The sequence below is a fragment of the Thamnophis elegans genome, chromosome Z, assembly GCF_009769535.1.
Source record: "Thamnophis elegans isolate rThaEle1 chromosome Z, rThaEle1.pri, whole genome shotgun sequence".
NCBI classification, from domain to species: Eukaryota; Metazoa; Chordata; class Lepidosauria; order Squamata; family Colubridae; genus Thamnophis; species Thamnophis elegans.
Window position 1 is genome coordinate 57,080,696 of NC_045558.1, and position 21,165 is coordinate 57,101,860.

The window sequence follows — 21,165 nt, forward strand, 5'->3', positions numbered from 1 at the left end:
ACAAGTGTGAAGATGCTTTCTGAACTCTTCTGCCCTGGGAGTCAATAAAGCACACGTTCCCATGGCTATCTCTAGTTAGACATCAAAGTTATATTCACATGGCTACCATAAACTTCCCCCCAGAGATGTTTGGACCTTCAGTCTCCCGGTGACAGGAAACCAATTGTAAAGTTGTAAAACTCAGTTGTTTCAGATGTAGATAATGATTTAACTCTGAGACTCCCCTCCTCCCAATTGAATGGCAGTATCACTTTTAGGGATCTGACACAACCAATTAGAATACATTTTCTTACACAGAAACAGGAAATAGAGAGGTGGGGCCAAACAGAGGGTGTAAAGCCAGGACCTTTTAGTTCTTCTCCTTCACCCAACATTGAAGCATGTGATCACCTTTTCTGTTCAGGACTCAAGCAATGTGATCCTGTCCACCATTAAACCATCTTTCCAAGCAGCCACCCTGACTCCAGTGTCTTTCCCCCCACTTGGAGCTGAACCCAGAAGGACGTTTCTTCCAATAGTTTGATCACTTGTTTTCTGACATGAAAAACAGCTTGGCAGCAGCCAGGCATGTCTTAGCCAATCGGACACGCCTGCCGGTTGCCGGGCTGTCATACGCAAGGCTATTGGCTCGTCCGTCTGACAGCTCAGTATAAAAGGCTGTCAGACGGAGGAGAGGTGCCGGTCTACTCACAGTTTCTGTTCTCTCTGTTCTTGCCTGTAATAAACTGTTGAAGGTTACCTCAGATGCCTCTTCATCTTTCCTGCCGCTGATCTAACACTGGCGACGAGCAGTGGGATCTCTGGCTCTGAGCACGACCTAGAGGGCAAGCAACGATCGTGTTAGGCGTGTAGACCGGACAAATAAACCGCGCCTCAAAAATTGCCTCAGCCGCCTTGCCAATCGCCTCAGCCGCGAACCGTTATGGCCGGCATGCCAGCCTTCACTCCGTTCGGAGCTGGCGGAGAGTCCTGGGCAGCATTCTTAGAAAGATTTGAATGCTTTCTCATTGCCAACAACCGGCAAGGCTATTCTCAGGCCAGAAAATGCGGATTTTTCTTAACTGCCTGCGGTCCTGAGATGTTCACAATGGCCCGATTATTCGCTGCCCCTAGGGCCGTATATGATTTAACTTGGGAAGAGTTAACTGAGGGGCTTCAAGCCTACTATGCCCCTACCCCATCTCAGATCGCCCGCCGATTCGCCTACCGTAGGCGAGTGCAGAAGCCATCCGAATCGGTCAATCAATTCTTGCAGGCTCTGCGAGTCGCCGCAGCGCAATGTGACTTCCCTGTTTTGGAAGACAACTTATCAGAACAATTTGTGTGTGGCCTCAAGGATATCTTCCTGAGGCGCCGACTCCTAGGGAAGCCTAAAGTAACCCTAGTATACGCTATAGACGAAGCCAGGGCCGCACTTGTTTTCTGACATATTTTGTATACAAATGTATATATCATTTGTTTGTTTCTGAAAAAAAGATTTGGGTGTTCCCATAATAAATGTTTTTTGCTTTGCCTGAATTATTTGGTAGTTTCTATTTTCCGGTGAACAGAGATGCCTCTTTGCAAAACAAAAGTGTCTCTTTCTCTCAAATTTGGGGATCAAATTTTTGGCAGCTCGAACCAAACATCAAGTTCAGGATGCCTGAGTCTGTAGGCAACACTTGGGAAAAGGTTGGAATGGGATAAATACCGAAATTAAAAATCATTAACATTACCCACACAAAACTCCAGGGAAATTCCCAAACTTTGGTGGACCAATGAATTTATTAAGCCAATTCTCAATCATAGAAAGATATATTAGTATATTAGTGTACAAGAACTTTGGTTTTTGCGCGCACCCACACACACACACAATCTACTAGATTTTCAGTAAAGTGCTTATGGTTTGCAGTTAAAGGGTTAAAAAAAAAGTTGCCGGAAGAGTCACGGGAGTTATTTTGCCTCTGTGAATCATGGGAATCGTAGGAAAATATGGAGATGCTGGCTATATCATGGCTGCCTTGAATTTGAGGTAATGTGCGTTTGTCTTTCGTTGGAATAATTCCACCCCCTTTCCTCCATCCACCACCTCGCGCAAGCGCCCCGATAAAGGTGATTTCTTCTCCAGAAAGTGCTGGTGGAAGCTGATCTATTTACTTTGTTTTTAGGTGTCAATTCCTTGTTGTGGCAACTTTAATATTTCCACTTGTTGCTTTTTCCCCCCTGGATGCGCTACGGTGACCTGGCTGTGATGATTGTTGAAAGTGGCGAAACTTAGCAGGACTAAAATGGCAGGAAAAGAGTCCCATTTTACTTTTTAGCAAAACTTAGTTCACACAGACCTTCGTTTCTTTTTCGCCTTGTTCCAAGCAAGACGTCCTGGTCATTTTAGTCCGTCGCTTTGCAGTTATCGTTCTGTCTAAAGTGTTTCTGATTTCGGAAAGAAGCATCGGAGGTTAGGCTCTGGATAACAAGGCCGACCACCCACCACAAACATCAAATAAATACTTTGAGTTTGAGCGCAACATCAACTTTGCACAAAACAAAGATCCAAGAGGAATGAAGGAGCAGGCAGGGCCTTTGCATTTCTAGGAAAGCAACTAATTAATGCGAGCAAGATTCTTCTCTCATTTCCCTCCGGTTAAGCCAAATGATTGGTTGCAGCTCTTTTGGTTGAGACAATATTTGCTGGAATGTATCTGGTGTTTAGCTGTGTGATAAAACACATTGGGGCACATCTGGGCTGTTGAATATCAATACTGGGCTGGGTTAATTGTGAGTAAAATGTGATCAAATGGCCCTAAGACAGCAGAAATGTATGTGGAAAGAAAATTTGCTGCTTAAAGAAAAGTCAGGATTCCCTTGGCTGCTTTGTTTTCTCACCTAAATAACTTGTGCTGACAAGAGCACAACAACAAATGTGCATATCTCCCTTACATGGTGTGGGTGAAGTTGGGCAAAGAGAGACAGGTATATTTAGCCACCTGTGAAGTTGCTTAACAGGTTGCTGACCTGGACATGTTCCATTCCTGTGACTTGCCAGTTGGGCTATTTCTGAACACAGATCTAGTGCCCCTTTAAAAGAATGAAAAACCTGCAGGCTTCCCACACAATGAATTTGCCCTAGTCTTTTCACAAATTTTTGTATTTTTTTTCAAATTTTATTCAACTCTACAATATATTTTTGAAAGTGAACCAACAAATTTGAATACAACCAGTTATGCTTAATTTATTTTTTATTCTTTCTGTAACGATCCTCATCACAGGATTGGCTTTTGTCACTGGAGCAAAACTGACCACAACTGAAGGTCCACAACACTTCTTAGCTCAGATGTCATCTTTTACAACAGTTTGAGTTACTTAAGAATTGACTTTGTTGGGCTGCATTTGTTATTTCAGTATACATCTCCATAGTGTGCAGACAATTTTATTATTCCTTTCTATTTTGAATATAGAACATATTATAAACCATTTATTTGCCAGGTCCAAGTCACCTAAATCTGCCAGTTTCAAGTCACCGAAATCTGAACAACAAACCCAGTTCATTCCACAATTAGAATTAACAATGACAATGAATTAGAATTGACAACGAAGATACTCAAACACTGAGTATTTTCTGCCTTTATGATCCACTGTCAACCCTAAAGAAGCTAGCAGTCAAGAAATATGCCATATACTGACATTTCAAGGGTGGCAATGAAAGCATTGAAAGTGATACTTAGATGCCTTATTTATGGTGTGTCTTTATGCCTAACATGCCCCCCAAAAGCAATGTATGACATTAATTTTAGTGATGGGTTTTTTTTTGCTTCTTCCCCCCAAAAGATGCTAAATGGATACATGTCTACTTGTAGTTTTAGACCCATTTCAAACTTTAAAAGAAAATTAAAAAGACCTCTTATGTCACCATATTTTGAAATACGTTTTTATAACTCTTCAGAAGCCTAAAGAGTTAAACATTTTAAAAATGCAGACTCCTAAGATGAAAACCTTGATGATTTTTGTTAATCTTGAGAAATTTATAATTTGAGGGAGGAAAAAAACATTAAACATGACTTTAAAAAATTAAAATGTTAGCAATTGTAACTCTAAATATTGTTTTTTTCTAGACTTAAAGATGCTGAAGAGATGACTACTTACCACTAACCTAACTGAATGAATAGTTAGCTATGTGAGAAATTGAAACAGTCTCCACATTTTAGTTTCAGCAATGGCAAGAAGTAATGATGAAACTCAGCTACAGAGGATTATCCGAGATTTGCAGGGTAAATGTCACTTATTTATTTCTTTATGTATCTATTTATTTATTCCAGTGCGAATGTCACATCCTTTTATAGGAAAACAGGAATAGTCCCACGATTTAAAAAAATAAGACAACATAGGCTCCTGAATGTCTGTTACAAGTACCCAATGGAATCTTCTTTAAATTCTACACTTGTGAAGTACTTAAATGCTCACTAGGCACCTCAGAAATTAATTTTATAGTCAAGTAGGAAGAACATTTGCACAACTTGTGTTCAGTTCTAAGTAGTCTTTGCAAGTTGGTCATAATATGTAGCTGGTTTTATTTAGTTGTTTTGAGAATTACAGTGGAAACTATTTGATTATTGGAATATTCCAGTCTTATTTCAGACCTTAATTAATGTTTAAATTATAGTTTTACATTTTGCCTGATCAAAGATCCTTGAAAATGTACCACTATGATTCCAAGAGTGACAGACAGATCTATTTTATTAGCATTGGCTGGAGATTTGGATTGCAGTCATTTTAGCAGATTTTTCTCTCTCTGTGTTACACAATCACACATACAAGTTCCCCACATTTTGTGCATAGATTGTATGGTAGTCTAAAGCCTTGTTGTTTTCTTCTGTTATTCCTCAACTTGTAGCAAACAGTGTATTTTCTGTAAAAATTATATTCCCAAATAAAAGGAGGTAAAATATCCAGTTATACAATTTTCATAATTTATGCTACTTCTCTAAAGTATGTTATATATGGTAAAGGCATCATACCCACAACGACTGATAATTCTATGTGTGTGTGTGTGTGTCTTTGTCTCTACCAACCTACATACGAATCAACCAACCAACCAACATTCACACACATATACATACGTTCTTTGTAACATGGCAAAAGAAATAATACCCATTTATTGTTATGGATTAATTTGTAGCTTCTGTGCCAGTACTGTTTTGCTATGAAATTGTCACAAACATATAATCTTAGCCTTTAAGATTCTTAGTGCTATGCATTAGTTGTACCAGCCTGAGTCTATAAGTGAGAAAGAGAAAAAGAACAATAAATGATACTGTATAAATTATTTTTAATTGCCCTTTTATGGTTCTATTATTTTACTACTGTTTAGAATTTCTTTCATTTTCTTTCTTTTTATTAATGTAAGCTTCCTGAAGTAACTGTATGGTGAGATAGGCATAAAATATTTATTTTAATAAATAAATAAAGTAGGCATGATAATATATTAATTTGTATTTTGATTAATTTATAATAGCATAACATTTGTGCTTTTTTCAGTGTAGTATTTTATTTTATACTAGCTTATGACTGCCAATTGATCAAGTTTTCTCTGAGGAAAAAAGACAATTGTACAATCATTCCTTGTTTTAATTAACTACACATGATTGCATTGTTTCTTTCTAAAAGATGCTGTGACAGAACTGAACAAAGAATTTTTAGAAGCAGGAGAACCAATCACAGATGACTGTGTCATCTTGCATAAGTTTTCATATAAGCTTGAGTACCTCTTGCAGGTAAGGATTCAGAGGAAACTAATATATTATAAATATCAAGTATAGTGAATTTTAAATACCATTTATAGAAAAGCAGAATAAAAAACTGAATAAAAATAAATACAATTTGTTTTGTATTAAAACAAAAAAAATCTCAGAAATTGAACTGTAAACAGGAAATGGAAGTTAAGAATAAAAATAACTGCAGGGTCTATTCTCATGGCTATCATTGACTTTTGTAACACAATTACCATATTTTTCGGAGTATAAGAAACAACTAGATTTGAGGAGGAAAACAAGGAAAAAAGTATTCTGAACCAAATGGTGTAGTAATATATTAATAAAATACGAGTATAGCAGAATAATTTTTACAACCATATATACTTTTTACAACTCTTCATCTCTGGCACTTGAAGTGCACAAGTCTTAAAACTATAACCCTAATCCTTTAAAAAAAAAACAAAAAAAAACCCTTTATTTTTAATAGCATTTTGCACCTGGGGAAAGTTGCAACAAGGGATGCCACCCACCCACCACCTCCACTGATGTTTGAAGTCTTTCTGTTGCGCTGGCAATCACTCTTTCAACCTCCCACCCATGGGGAAAGCATGGTAATCCTCCTGCCTAGCAGCCGCTTGCTTCCCCCCCCCCAAAAAAAAATAGTGTGGAGGCTGAGGAAAGTGAGAGGGGAGAGGGGAGCTGCAGGGGAAGGAGTCTTTGGTGGCCGCAGCAGCAGAAGCAGTGGCAGCTGGAGCACAACCCTGGGCTGCCAGCTCCAGCTCTCCCTTCCCTGAGCATGTCCTGTTGCTGCTGGCATCAGTGGGGATCTTGCCATCGCTGCTACTCTCCAGTTTTGCCAGCAACAGGAGCAGCAGCGATGGCAAGAGCCCTGCCTCCCAGCTGCAACCAGCACAGGACATGCTCGGAGAAGGGAGAGCTGGAGCTGGCTGCTCGGGGTTGTGCTCCAGCTGCCACCACTTTTGCTGCTGCTGCAGCCACCAGAGACTCCTTCCTCGCCATCACCAGCATGGGATAGGGTATGAACACGGGAAAGGAGGAAAGGGTGTCTGGCTCCACAAAGTGGGCAGGAGAGATGAGGAGCAGCAGCTGCTGCAAATTTGGAGGCAGAGTTGCGGGGGGGGGGGAGCGGAAGAGACTGGTTCATGCTGGGGATTGTACTGGCCAAGCTAGCGTCAGCCTTTGGGGTGAAGGGATAAGTCTCCCGGAGACGCTCCAGCCTTCCCTGCCTGCCTCCCCTCTTTCACACCCAGGCTCCCTGGTTGCAAAGAAAGAAACGTGCAGGAGCTGAACCCTCTTTCCACCCGCTGTCCCCCCCAAAAAATTGGGACTGATTCGGGCTGTGTGTGTGTTTTGTCTCTGCCTGTGGTGAGCGGATAGAAAGGGGATTCAGCTCCTGCACATTCTCGTGCAGTGCCCTCCTCCTTCGCAGACTCGCCTTCTCTCCTGGCCAGATCCATTTCAGGTGGCAGATCTGGCCAGAAAAAAAAAAGGTGAATCGGAGAAGGAGGAGGGTGCGTGGCTCTTTCCTCCATGATCACTTCCGGCGGCAGCTCCTGAGGGGGCCGAGTCTTCCCCGCTCAAAATGTCTTCACCCTGAGGGCATCACTGACAGCTGCTTCCCATGGCTGAAGAGGTCTGTGTTCTCCTCACTGCTGCTGCTTGGCCTCTTCAATGAGCAGAGGCAGGAGGAGGAGGAGGCCACGACGCAGGTTTCCTTCGCTGCCTGCATGCTCCAGGCAACCAGTAGCAGAGCCGACAAGCCAGCAATCAGCCATCTGCCTCTGATCTTCCTGCCCTGTGCCCATGCCCAGTTCCTGGGCCCTTGTCAGACCGACGCGCGCACCAGGAGGGCAGAGCTACATTTGGAGTCCAAGACGCATCCAGATTTTCTTCCTCTTTTTTGGGGGAAAAAGGTACATTTTATACTCTGAAAAATACGGTAATTGTTCATTCTAAAGTTCAACAGAATGAGGCTGATGGCTATCTGAGTGGTTTATTTACAGATCACAAACTGCATTATTAGATCACACATCTCATTTCAAATGATTAATAAGCACAAGTTCTTCTATCAAAAAATAGCTTGTATTAATTCATTTAATTCTGACAAATTAGAATCGATGTTTTGTACACCACTGCTTTAAAGGTACCTTTTTCTATTTTTCTGTTCCAAAGTTTGATCAGAAGGAAAAATCCACTTTACTAGGCAATCCGAAGAACTACTGGGATTATTTTTGTGACTGTCTGGGTAAGGTTAAAGGTGCAAATGATGGGATTCGCTTCGTCAAATATATTTCAGAAGTAAGTAAAGTACATTGCTCTGTCATTACAACTATATAATTTACTTGTCTTGGAGGCCAATCCAATAATGCATGTGAGGATCACTTTCTGTTTGTCAACAAGTAGACCAACACTAGTTCTTTCAATGCTCCTTTTTCTTCTGCCATATAAGCCAACTTGACAGCTGCTCAACAAGTTTTGGTATTGAAACAATGAATACACTGCACTAATCAGTCTTGTCTGGTGAAAAAATGGGAGCGATCAACACTATTACTAACTTTAGTTAACACCAGCATATCCTTATGATCCATATTCAGTATGAACGTATGTCCTTGTGAATATGGGCCCAAATATGGATGAAAACAACACAAAAACTTCATACATTTTAAAAAACACCCAGTACACTGTTACCTTTTCCTCCTTGAAGGTTTTTTATTGAATCGCCACTAATCCTGTTATTATACATTCTGAATACATGTGCCATATATACATTGGTTTTGTCTGATCCATAATGAGCTTCTCAACTCAAGGATCTAGATCAGGTTTACTTCCTTCTTCAAAAACCAATCAACAAAAAGGGACTTTTTTCTTGGATTTGGCCTAGCATGTGTTCAGTGAATAGAGAAGGAATTGAAGTGAATTTCATTATTTGTATGCTGCCCTTCTCCGGGAGGGACTCAGGGCGGCGAACAACTCAAAAGGGGAAAAAAGGGAACATAGAACAGAATACAAGTAATTAAAATAGCCAAGAATCACACAACCATACAAGTCGAGAGGGGAGGAGAACTCATCAACCCCAGGCCTGCCGGCAAAGCCAGGTTTTGATGGCTTTTCGGAAGGCCTGGAGAGAGGTGAGGGTCCGAATCCCTGCGGGGAGTTCGTTCCAGAGGGCCGGAGCTGCCACAGAGAAGGCCCTCCCCCGGGTAGTAGCCAGGTGGCATTGGCTGGTAGACGGAACCCGGAGGAGGCCAACCCTGTGTGATCTAATGGGTCTTTGGGAGGTAATTGGCAGCAGGCGGTCTCTCAAGTACCCAGATCCAATACCATGAAGCGCTTTATAAGTTACGAGTAGCACTTTGAAGCGTATCCGGAGACTAATTGGTAACCAGTGCAGCTCGTGGAGGATAGGTGTAACGTGGGTGCACCGAGGTGCACCCACAATCGCTCGCGCGGCTGCGTTCTGGACAAGTTGAAGTCTCCGAATACTCTTCAAGGGCTGCCCCATGTAGAGCGCATTGCAGTAGTCCAGTCTTGAGGTCACGAGGGCATGAGTGACTGTTGCAAGCACCTCCCGGTTCAGGTAGGGACGCAACTGGTGTACCAGGCGAACCTGGGCAAATGCCCCCCTGGTCACAGCCAACAAATGGTGTTCTAAGGTCAGCTGTGGGTCCAGGAGGACTCCCAAGTTGCAAGCCCTGTCTAAGGGGCGTAAATTTTCACCCCCCAGCCTGAGTGATGGAATATTGACCAAATTCTTGGTAGGGAAACACAACAGCCACTCAGTCTTGTCTGGATTGAGCACAAGCTTGTTAACCCCCATCCAGACCCTGACAGCCCCCAGGCACTGGCACATCATGTCAACCTCTTCACTGAGTTGGCACGGGGCGGACAGATACAACTGTGTATCGTCCGCGTACTGGTGATATTTTATCCCGTGCCGTCGAATGATCTCACCCAGTGGCTTCATGTAGATATTAAACGGGAGGGGGGATAGGCACGAACCCTGAGGAACCCCATATTTCAGGGGCCTAGGGGTCAACCTCTCCCCCCCAACCAACACCGACTGCGACCTGTCCGCAGAAAGTTAGTCATATACAAGAATTGAACATGTCCATTTTAGAGGTTAATCCATTCATTCCAAAAAAAAAACCATGCTACTGGAAATAGCCTTTTTGTTGCCTAATTTAGGTAACTGAACTTGTGGAGGAGTTGTGAAGATCTTAGGAATGGGTCTAGGAAGGGCTGATTATAGTCTGTATACATTACCAAATCAAGGGAACTATTTTAGTTACATTTGGGTCTATACCAGTGATGGGTTTCAGATTTTTTTAGAACCTATTCTGTAGGTGTGGCCTGTTTTGTGGGAGTGGCTAGGCGGTCATGTGACCAGGTGGGCATGGCCAACTTTGAAAATGTGGTAAAACTCACATAACGACGCTCTTGCTTAGCAGCCAAAGTTTTGGCCTCAATTATGGTCATAAGCTCTTTCTTTCTTTCATCTCTCTCTCCCACTTTCTTTTCTTTTTTCTTTTTTCTTTTTTTCTTCCTTCCTTTCTCTTTCTGTCTGTCTCTATCTCTGTGTGTGTGTGTCTGTCTGTCTCCCTCTGTGTAGCTCTTTGTCTCTTCCTCCCTCTCTCTCTGTCTCTCTATGTCATTCTCTGTGTCTGTCTGTCTCTCTGTATCTCTCGGTCTCGCTCTCCTCCCTCCCCCATCTGTCACTCTGTGTGTGTCTGTCTCTCACTCACTCTGTGTGTGTGTGTGTCTGTCTGTCTGTCTCCCTCCCTCTCTCTCTCTGTCACTTTGTGTAGGTGTTTGTGTGTGTGTGTGTGTGTGTGTGTGTGCCTGCCTGTCTATCTCACTCACTCACTCTGTGTGTTTGTCTCTCTCTGTCTCTGTCTGTTTATCTGTCTGTCTCTCCCTCCCAACCCGCGGATGGGCCCCGGACCAGCGGAGCCTCGTCCTTCTTTTTAACCAGGCGATCTTTTCTAAGACATAAAAAAGAACCTTAATTGCAGGCTCAACAAAAGAAGCTAGAAAGAGATACTGAAGCCAGGAAGCTGAAACCTGGGACTGGAGAAAAACCTTTTCTGTCCCCTTACCAGCCCATCCGGGAAGAGGAGTAATGCGAGAGGGATCTCTCCCCCCGCGGATGGGCTTTGGTCCAGCAGAGCTTCGTCCTTCTTTTTAACCAGGCGGTTATCCTCTTTTTAGCCAGGCGATCTTTTTAACCAGGCGATCTTTAACTAGGCGATCTTCAGCTGCTGCACAAGCCCATGGGCACGCACTGCCCTTTTCTCTCTGATAGCCAACTGGTTAAAAAGAAGGAGGCGGCTCCGCTGGTCCGGAACCCATTCAGGAAGGCAAGGAATGCGAGGGGGATCCCTCTCCCTGCGGATGTGGGGGCTTTCCACGACTCTCCTGACTCCCTTCCCTGCTTCTCCTTCTCCTCTCCCCCTCCCTCCCCCAATCTTTGGAGAAGGATGTATTTTCAAGAAAAGGTAGAAAAGAGCAACCCCCAGGCAGGAAGGGAAAATCAAGCAAAGTTTAGCACCCTCCAGCTTCGATCCAGCAAGGGCCCCTTCCCCAAATTTGAAACATGTGACAGAGTTCCCATGATGCATGAAAACAAGCGGACTCAGCTGGTTCTCCACGGATCTCCTCCTGGGGTGGGATGAGGTGGGATGGGGGGGGGGTGTCAGAGAAGTTGCGTCCGAGGAAAATTTGTAAAGAGAAGCAAAAAGTCTCGGCTTTTGAGAGAGAGGCACTTTCGTGGGTGCTTTCTGTGGGTGAAAGAGCAGGCCAAGAACACTGCCCCACGGAGCGTTTTGTCTCCAGCTGCCCACTTGAAAGGCTCCGGCTTCCCAGGCTTTGGGGATTGCTTGAAAGGGGCGAAGCCCTTCCCCTTCAGAGCAGAGACCCTGAAGCTGCCAAGGGGGGCCAGGTGAGTCCTTGCAGCTGCTTAGAGGCTGGCTGGGAGTTTGCTTGGGCAGCCCCGTGGGCTGGGGGGCGGACAAGCTGAGGCCAGCCAGCCAGCCGGGGTCTATAAGGGGGTTGGCAGTGCTTCTTTCCCACTTTGCCCAGAAAAGCTTCCCCCCACCCTCAACAACGCTTGTTTCTGCCCCTATCTCTCTGTGTGTGCGAGCGAGCCTACAAAGAGAAATCTGCTCTACATGGGGCAGCCCTTGAAGAGCATTCGGCGACTCCAGCTTGTCCAGAATGCAGCCGCGCGAGCGATTGTGGGTGCACCTCGGTTCACCCACGTAACAGCTATCCTCCGCGAGCTGCACTGGCTGCCTATTGGTCTCCGGATACGCTTCAAGGCGCTAGTCGTCACTTATAAAGCCCTTCATGGTATTGGACCTGGGTACTTGAGAGACCGCCTGCTGCCAATTACCTCCACTAGACCGATTAGATCCCACAGATTAGGCCTCCTCCGAATTCCATCCGCCGGCCAGTGTCGACTGGCGACTACCCGGAGGAGAACCTTCTCTGTGGCTGCTCTGACCCTCTGGAACGAACTCCCCGTGGAGATTCGAACCCTCACCACCCTCCAGGCCTTCCGCAAAGCCCTTAAAACCTGGCTGTTCCAACAGGCCTGGGGCTAAAGAACTGTTGCCCCCGTCTCGAATGGTATGACTGTTGTGTGTTTTAAATCATGCATTGTTTTGTGTCGTTTTTAATTTTGTCTGTATCCCCCCTTCCCTGGTTTGAGTTGTGAGCCGCCCTGAGTCCCCTTCAGGGGAAAAGGGTGGCATATAAATAAAATAAACATTCAACATTCAACATTCAAATCTGTAGATCTCTTGCCCTGGCCGTATCCCCTTTGTAACCCTCCAATGCAGAGCTGCAGGCTGTTGACACAGCTTTACCTGCCCTACATTGCTTCCCTATAAAATCCCAGCACGGTAAAACTATCACTAACTTAATCCCTGCCTCCCTCTCCTTCTCTCCCCCACCCCCACCCACTTTATGGGGACAGGAGGAAGAGCAGGGATGGAGCTGTCTTGCCAGTCCTGCTCGCCCTTCTCTTCCCACTGCCCCCTTCCCCCTTTCCTCCTACCCCTTTCCCCTGCCCCCCCCCACTCCAGCAATGAGGCAGCTAGAATTCCAGTCAACGAGAAGGATTTAGGCTGCTCCTACTTATCGGATAGTCCAGGGCTGCACATAGTTGACATACTTAAAGTGAGAGAGAGAGGGAGGGAGGGAGGGCGATTTTTAACCAGGCGATCTTCGGCTGCTGCACAAGCCCAAGGGTCCTTTTCTCTGTGATAGCCGCCTGGTTAAAAAGAAGGAGGAGCCTCCTCTGGTCCGGAGCCCATCCGGGAAGAGGAGAAACGCAAGGGGGATCCCTCCCCCCACGGATGGGCTCCGGACCAGCGGAGGCTCCTCCTTCTTTTTAACCAGGCGGTTATCTTCTTTTTAACTATGTGATCTTTAACCAGGTGATCTTCGGCAGCTGCACAAGCCCACGGGCATGCGTTGTCCTCTTCTCTCTGATAGCCGCCTGGTTAAAAAGAAGGAGGAGGCTTGGTTGGTCCAGAGCCCATCCGCAGGGGGAGGGATCCCCCTGGCGTTCTGTCGGCTCCGGACCAATGGAGAAAAAGCAACGGGGGCTTTCAGGCTGGAAACCCAAGCTCCATTAGCCCCAAAACCCTCTTCTGTTTCAAATGTTTTATTCATTTTCATTTTTCAATTTTGTACATTCACTTATATACTGAATATTTGCAATAATAATAATATAATAAAAAAAAAACCCAACCTAAACACAGCTCATCATAAACCCAACCTGTCGCTTTCATACACCCCTTCTTCTCCCCCTCCAACTTTACTTTCTCCCTCCAACAATCACCCCTCCTATCTTCCTTTCTCGCCTTCCTCACCCTCCTTCCCCTCTCATCCTCCTTACATTCCCCTCTTCCTCCCTCTTTACTTCTCCCTCTTCTTTTCCTCTACTTCTCACTTTGGTGCATTTCTCTATTCATTAATCTATTCAATTACTAAAAATTGCGCTAAAAAGAAAAGAGAAGGAAAAAAAAGAAAAAGAAAAAAAAGAGAAAAATAAAAAGAAAAGATAAGGAACAACAGTATACAAGTGTATTCTTCTTATTCTATATATTGAGACTATATCTCCACCCACCCACCCACCCCCAGTGAACCCCCCTCCCTAATCCCCTCCGACTTCCCAGGTCCCACACCCGGCACAGTTCAGTACCATTCACCTTCTAGAATATCTTATTAACAATAATAATGAAAATAAAATAAAAAGAACACTCCGAAAAAGAAAAAAAAAGAAAAAAAAATAAAAAAATAAAAATCTTTTGCATTATGCTCAGCCTCCCATCATTCTTAAGATTTAAACAGTATAGATAATTCCATTTATATTTTATCTTCGTCCCTTGCTTCTTTGATATTTACCCCCATCTTCCGTGGACTCTCCAGATAGCCTTTCTTAACCTTATATTCAAATAATAGTTTATACAAAAATCAATTTACCTTCAAATACAGAGCAGTCTAATCATACTTTCGCTACTCATCTTCCTACCCCTCGTTTCTCATCTCCATCCCTCCCAAGCCCAAATTCCATAAGATTAGGATCTCGCTCTTCACTTTAAAATCCTGAGCTTTTTATGTTATACTTCAAGCATGTAAATCCGTAAAATGTGTGCCCAAAATCCATACCACTTCATTCAGTCCTAGGATCCCTTCATCGATGTCCCGCTCCACCTTCCCTTCTGCCCCACTCCTCCCAACTCCATTCATCCCAAACCGCAATTCAAATAAATCTTGGTCCCCGCTTTCCTCACACCAGAAAACAATTCATGCGCAGTTTGGATTAAAATTCAAATAAGTCTTATAAAGATCCCATACAATATCTGTCCAAAATAAGCAATGCTTCTTTCCATTCCTCATCGGTACACAGCTTTACCATTTCGTACCAAACAGGAATCCTAAAATTTTAATCAGTCCAAGAGCTTAAAAAGTATTTTAAAGACATCGCTGGATCTTTATTCTTTACTCTTCTGCCCTTCTGGAAAGAGAAGGCAACCCTCTGCCTTATAACCACGTGTCCCGCTGCTTTGAAAATATGGCTAAATCCTCAGTTTCCGCTCTTCTGCCTCTCCGGTAGGGGGAGAACAACTCCCTCCATCTTGTAACCAAGTGAATTGCTGCTTGTCTTTCCTTCACCTTGTCTTTCCGCTTTTCCGAGTGAGTCAAGAAGCCCCGCCTTCAGAGTTTTATAATAAAAGTCCCGAGCTTCCGAAACAGAATTGAGACGAAATCTTTGATTCTCGAGTGTAACTGTGATTCCAACTGGAGCTTCCCATTTATACTGTATTTGACGATTTTTAAGCTCTTGGGTTAAAAAAGTATAGTCTCTCCTTGCTTGCAGCATCTGGAGTGGTATTTCTTTAAAGACAAACAAATCTTGCCCATCGATTCGGAGCCTGTTGTTGTAAAACTTATGGATGATCGCATTTCTGGATTCTCTTGTGAAAAAGTATATAATTATGTCTCTTGGAAGCTGTCGCTGTTCTGCTACACACGAATTCTGGCGATAGATTTTTCGAATATTCCAATCAAAATTGAATCCCGGACTTCCCACCGCTTGACTGAAAGCCTCTACAAACGTCTGTTTCAAGTTCTCTCCTTTCTTTTCGGGCAGTCCTCTGACTCTTATTGCAAACGCCTTTCTGTTATAATTTATCATTATAAGTTGTGTTTGAGTATCTCTAATCTCTTGTTGTAATGCTTGGATGTTGGAAGTCAAATTAGAATTAGCCTCCTCCAAAGTTTCCAGTTTAGTCTCCATTTCTTCGATATAATCTGTCAAAGTAGACATAGCTTCAAACATATCCACCTTTATTAGGGCAATCTTAGTCTGTATTTTGTCGCATAAATCCAGCACAAATTCTTTGATTTCTTGTTTAAAATCATTGAGTATTTGAAAAAGAAGCTCCTGTGTTAAGGAATCTCCAGTAGGGGGTGTAGGAGGCGAGGGCAGCGATTTACTAACAAGTTCTTTAAGCACATGCGGGGGGGAGCGTTTTGCCTGCTTAGACCTGGGAGGCATTATAGATAAAAGCTGAGAATAAACAAATAAACAGTGTCTTCACCTGCTCAGTTCTCAATAAGTTATTTGTAGATTTTGCTTGTTAATGAGTAGCAGTCTCCGGGGAGATAAAGCCGGTTAATTACGTCATCAATCACCAACATAGTAAAAACGCCATTTTGCAGCACGATTGAACAAAGAAGTTTCAAAGGAAAACGAAGCTGGTGTTTAGATAGTTATAAAAAAGGAACATCACAGGAGTAAAACCCGCTCGTGTTGGTCTTAAGTTGCTTTAAGCAATTTATCATTGTCCTGAGGGGGGGGATCGCCTGTCTAGGGCTGCAAAAAAAAAAGCAGCTGAGAAGAACTGGCTGGAGATAAGAGCTCAGTTACGCTGGATCTTTTCTCAGTTCGCAGCCCAAAGAAAAAAGAAAAGGGGCTATGAACTATGAATAAATCCTAGCACCTGAGCTTCTGCCTGCCCCTTTCTGCCAAAAAGGGGTGATATCTATTGATCTTAATTAGATATACAGACCAGAACTCTGAGAGGAGCTCCGTTGAGCTCCTTCGGCGACAGGCTCCCCCAAAACCCTCTTCTGGAACGTCTGTTGCAGTTGTGAGGTGTCGAGGAGAGTGCGGAGAAGAGCGCAAAGGTTCTTGGCACTTCAAGAAGCTGCAAAAGCAGCTAGAAGAGGCACGTGGCTTGGTTTAGCCTCCCTGGACGTTGCAGCAGCAGCCCCAAGCACCCCGATCTCTGTGTTTTTTGCATTTGGGCATACTGCAAGGGGGAGTGAGTGAAGATCTTTTCTGGCTGGCTCAAAGGACTTCCCCTGACTTGCTTTGCTGAGCACGAGGCGATGAGCCTGCACCTCCACCACCAGCAATCCAGAAAAGGTCCAGAAGCAACGGGGGCTGTCAGGCTGGAAACCCAAGCCCCATTAGCCCCAAAAGCCGCTGCGCCAGCAAAGAGCTTACTTACCTCCTCGGCAGGCAGCAATATAGAGCCAAGGCCTCTCTATAGGGATCTTAGAGGTGTGGTGCAGATAGGGGGGAGCTAGCGGATGAGCAGCAACCAGATGGGTGGGTCCCTGGGGTGAGCGAGCAAGGGGGCGTTCCACCACTGGAACCGGTTCTAAGCGGCATGCTAGATTTGTGGAACCTATTCTAGCGAACCAGTTAGAACCGGCAGGAACCCACCCCTGGTCTATACATTCTTTTTAAAGAAAAATTTTAAAAAATGAAAAATATGTAGAACCGTAATAACTATGCTGCAGTAGGATCCTCATGTTGGAGTTAACATCTTTCTAATTTGAATGAATTACCTCACTATATCAGAAAAAACTCTAGGAACTCATCAATAACTAATGGATATTTTTTGCCCTCCTTTCCCTGCTTCCTGTAACTAGTTTTCCACAAAATCTTAACTTCTGAAGCTGGAAGACTGATTCAATTGTGATAACTGATTTCTGTCAATAAACCAATCTTCCATGAATTTATCTGCTCACCTTTTAAAGCCATTTTAGCTATCAGCCATAAGTTGTCAATGAATTCTATTAATTAATAATATACAGACATGTTTTCTTTCATTTGCCTTTATTCCACTTCTGATCAACAATTCATCTGTCCAATTTCTCTCTTTCCTGGAATTTATTCAATTTAGCCATAGGATGGCTGCTTTAAGGACAGATTCAGTCTGATATAAATATATCACTTGATCTAGACCTGTGTGTGGCATCAAATCTGAATACTATTTTTGACTGTTAGTGTCCTCTAATTGCAGGAATAATATGATTTAATAGTTATAAAGTCAAAGGAATCTAGAATGGGAAAGGAATGGTGTCCTTTGTTAGTGTAATCATCTTATAACCACAGCTTCCTTAGCAGAAAACCTGTGATTAAAGTTTTCCGTATCAAATATAAAACACCTATAGAAACAGATACAAAGAAAACAATAGGACGTTCTTAGTAAGTCATCATCATTACAGTTAACCCCAAACTGAGCTAAATATTGTACCCTCTTTGAAATGGCTTTTGAAATATAGACTGTAGTTTTATTAGTGGTGTACAGATTTGTTTCCTTCAAACATAAAACAGTTTCTCCCGGGTGCCCCAATATTTTTTAAAAAATAAGGATCTAATTAAGCATAACCTTCTGCAGGGTATAGTTTGGAGTCAACAAAAATGTCTTTAATGGCTGCTGCTCATAAATGCACAGTTTTTCTTCAAGTGGAACTCCACAAAGCCTCCCAGTAGACTATGGAGTCTACTTGTTTGAAACAAGTTTTAGAAAAAGCTCTTGTGAAATGTTGAGGCATGTTCGATATTTCTGTAACTGAGAAGTTGGTTTGTGTTGTGTCAGTTACTTCAAAGACTGAACATATTTAAGTGCTACAATATCATCCTTGGCAGTCACATTAATAACCCTTTGTTTCAAAGCTTCTTGACCTTTAGATCCGATTGGACTGGGAATTGGATGGAGGATATTGTGAAATGATATTTGAATATTGGGAGCCCCAAATTTGAGGTTGCTTCTTGTGCAGCTACTCTTCAAAACATAACTTGGGTAATCTGTTTGGGTCCATAGATAGCCTCTTCAACCAGTAGTTATTTAACTGCTACAAGGCTTTGGGTAGCAAGTATAGTCTGTCCTTACAGCTGGAGCTAATGTAGTTTTGTCCACCCCAGGATACATTTTTTTTAAAGTGGAAATGTACCCTGTTTCCCCCAAAATAAGGCCTCCCCGGATAATAAGTCTAATTGGGCTTTTGAGCACCTGTGTTAAAATAAACCCTCCCTTGAAAATAAGCCCTTCCCCAAAATATTGCAACACAGCAGCAGCCATGAGATGACCATGCTCGCTGCCTCCTACACCTCAAAAATAATGACCTCCCCGAAAATAATGCCAAGCGCTTATTTCGAGGGTAAAAAGAAAATAAGACCCTGTCTTATTTTTGGGAAAACACGGTATATGTCCAATAAGGGGGCCTTCAGTGATGTGGAGGCAGGAGAGGCAGAGCCTCACCACTGTCATCATGAAAAGAAAAGAAAAATTAAAAGGAAAAAAGCTGAGGTAGTTGCTGCCAGAGTCACAGTGGATGACTCTGCTTAGTGCTTAACTGTTTAAAAAAGCCTCTAAAAAAGTGCCCTCTACAGGAGGAGGCGGGAGAACCACGTGCCTCATTTAGTCTGACTTTATGATCACTCAAGCAGAGTTAAGCAAGGGTTAAAAGCCGAAAAATTCCTTATGTAGATGAGGCATGTGATTCTCTTGCCTCCTCCTGTAGAGGGCGTGTTTTTTAGATGCTTTTCTAAACAGTTATGCAGAGTCATCCATTGGGGACTCTGGCAGCAGCTAACCCAGCTCTTTCCTTTTTCCTTTTATATTTTTACATTTTCATGATGGCAGCCAAGAGCAGAGTTGAAATCCTCTGTGATTGTGAAACAGCTGGAAAAGGTCGGAGGAAGGGGGAGGAATTCAAAATTAATGTAATTTGAGTTTGAGTTTTATTTAGCTTGTATGCCGCCCTATTCCTGGAAGACTCAGGGCGGCTAACAATAAGAAGGGAAGGGGGGGGGGTACAAAAATAAAAACAACAATTAAAATTCAGCAACAGTCATAACATAGGATGGGGCTGGATAATTCAACAGCCCCAGGCCTGCCGGAACAGCCAGGTCTTAGTTGCTTTGCGGAAGGCCAGAAGGGTAGTAAGGGTCTGGATCTCAACGGGGAGATCGTTCCATAGGGCCGGAGCAGCTACAGAGAAGGCCCTCCCCCGGGGGGTCGCCAGCCAACATTGGCCAGCAGATGGAATCCGGAGGAGGCCTAGTCTGTGGGATCTAATAGGTCATTGGGAGGTGACTGGCAGGAGGCAGTCTCTCAGGTAACCAGGTCCAATACCATGTAGGGCTTTAAAAGTAACGACTAGCACCTTGAAGGGTGTCCGGAGACCAATGGGAAGCCAGTGCAGCTCCCATTGGAGGATAGGTGTAACGTGGGTGTACCTAGGTGTACCCACAATCGCTCGTGCGGCTGCATTCTGGACTAGCTGAAGTCTTCGAACACTCTTCAAGGGCAGCCCCATGTAGAGCGTGTTACAATGGGAAGCCAGTGCAGCTCCCATTGGAGGATAGGTGTAATGTGGGTGTACCTAGGTGCACCCACAATCGCTCGCGCGGCTGCATTCTGGACTAGCTGAAGTCTTCGAACACTCTTCAAGGGCAGCCCCATGTAGAGCGTGTTACAGTAATCCAGTCTTGATGAGGGCGTGAGTGACTATCCGAAGGGCCTCCCGGTCCAGATAGGGTCGCAATTGGTGCACCAGGCAAACCTGGGAAAAGGCCCCCCTGATCACAGCCGACAGATGATGTTCTAGAGTTAGCTGCGGATCCAGGAGGACTCCGAAATTGTGAGGGGCGTATAATTTCACCCCCCGGGCTGAGAGATGGAATAGCTGGACCATCCTTGGGAGGGAGCATCAATAGCCACCCGGTCTTGTCGGGATTGAGCGCAAGCTTGTTCGTTCCCATCCAGACCCTGACAGCCTCCAAATTGTAAGTAATGTGTGTGTGTGTGTGTGTGTGCGCGCGCACGCATTTGTTTCTTCACTCAGAGGGAAGGAGATAGGAGAGGCAGGGAGGGCAGCCTGCCAGCTTTCTTTCTCTGTGTTGGGGCAGTGTTTGTTTCTTCACTCAGAGGGAAGGGGGTAGGAAAGGCAGGGAGGGCAGCCCGCCAGCTTTCTTTCTCTGTCGGAGCAGCCCAACAGCAGAGGCGGGTCTTTTATCTGCCTCTGCTGGTGGGCTGGCCCTTTCTTTTGCCGCAAAAGAAAGAAAGCGACTTTTGGCTGTCCCGCTGCTATGTCCGACATAGAGGTGTCCCGTGTCTGCACCTATCCAAAGCCCGGCCCTTCTCTCCGGCTCCTCTGCAGAGCAGTGGCCGGTTGGCGGCTCTGCCGGCGGAGCATCCCGCCGCGCCTGGCTTTTGTTTCGCACCCGGAGGGAGGATGGCCTGCCTGATAGGCACCCTCTTGGGCTCTCAACCCGTGGCTCGGTTCCAGCGCTGCTGCGGGCTCTTCCCGTGAGGCGAGAAGGACCACCGAGCTCAGGTGGTGGGGAACGGCAGCCGGCCCCCGACTCCGCGGGACTACCGCAACGGGCAGCGCCCTGGCTTCGGTCTGCTGGCCAACTGCGCCACCTGCAATAGCAGCCCCGGGGACGGCTGGAAGGTACCACATTCAACGGGGGCAGGATGCGAGATGAGCTGGAGCTCAATTTGCAGCCCCGAACCCAGACTGCCTCCTTCTTCTGTCCTAGATGTATACTGTGTAACCTTCTCGCCCGGTGGGACTTGGGGGGAAAACCAGGTCAGTGATT

At 44.7% G+C, this 21,165-nt stretch overlaps 1 protein-coding gene across 2 annotated transcripts in view; it reads left to right on the forward strand.

Annotated features, from left to right (window-relative positions):
• Positions 1 to 1,934: 1,934 nt before the first annotated feature.
• The window catches only part of FYCO1 (FYVE and coiled-coil domain autophagy adaptor 1), a 130,241-nt gene continuing 111,010 nt past the window's right edge, over positions 1,935 to 21,165 (forward strand). The window contains exons 1-4 of one of the 2 annotated variants that reach the window (XM_032235241.1): positions 1,935 to 2,011; positions 4,089 to 4,244; positions 5,641 to 5,747; positions 7,920 to 8,045. In XM_032235241.1, the coding sequence (XP_032091132.1) occupies positions 4,190 to 4,244; positions 5,641 to 5,747; positions 7,920 to 8,045 (288 nt within the window). In that variant the 5' untranslated portion in view covers positions 1,935 to 2,011; positions 4,089 to 4,189. Of the gene's footprint in view, positions 2,092 to 4,088; positions 4,245 to 5,640; positions 5,748 to 7,919; positions 8,046 to 21,165 lie in introns of both variants that reach the window. The other variant, XM_032235242.1, reaches the window with a different exon arrangement.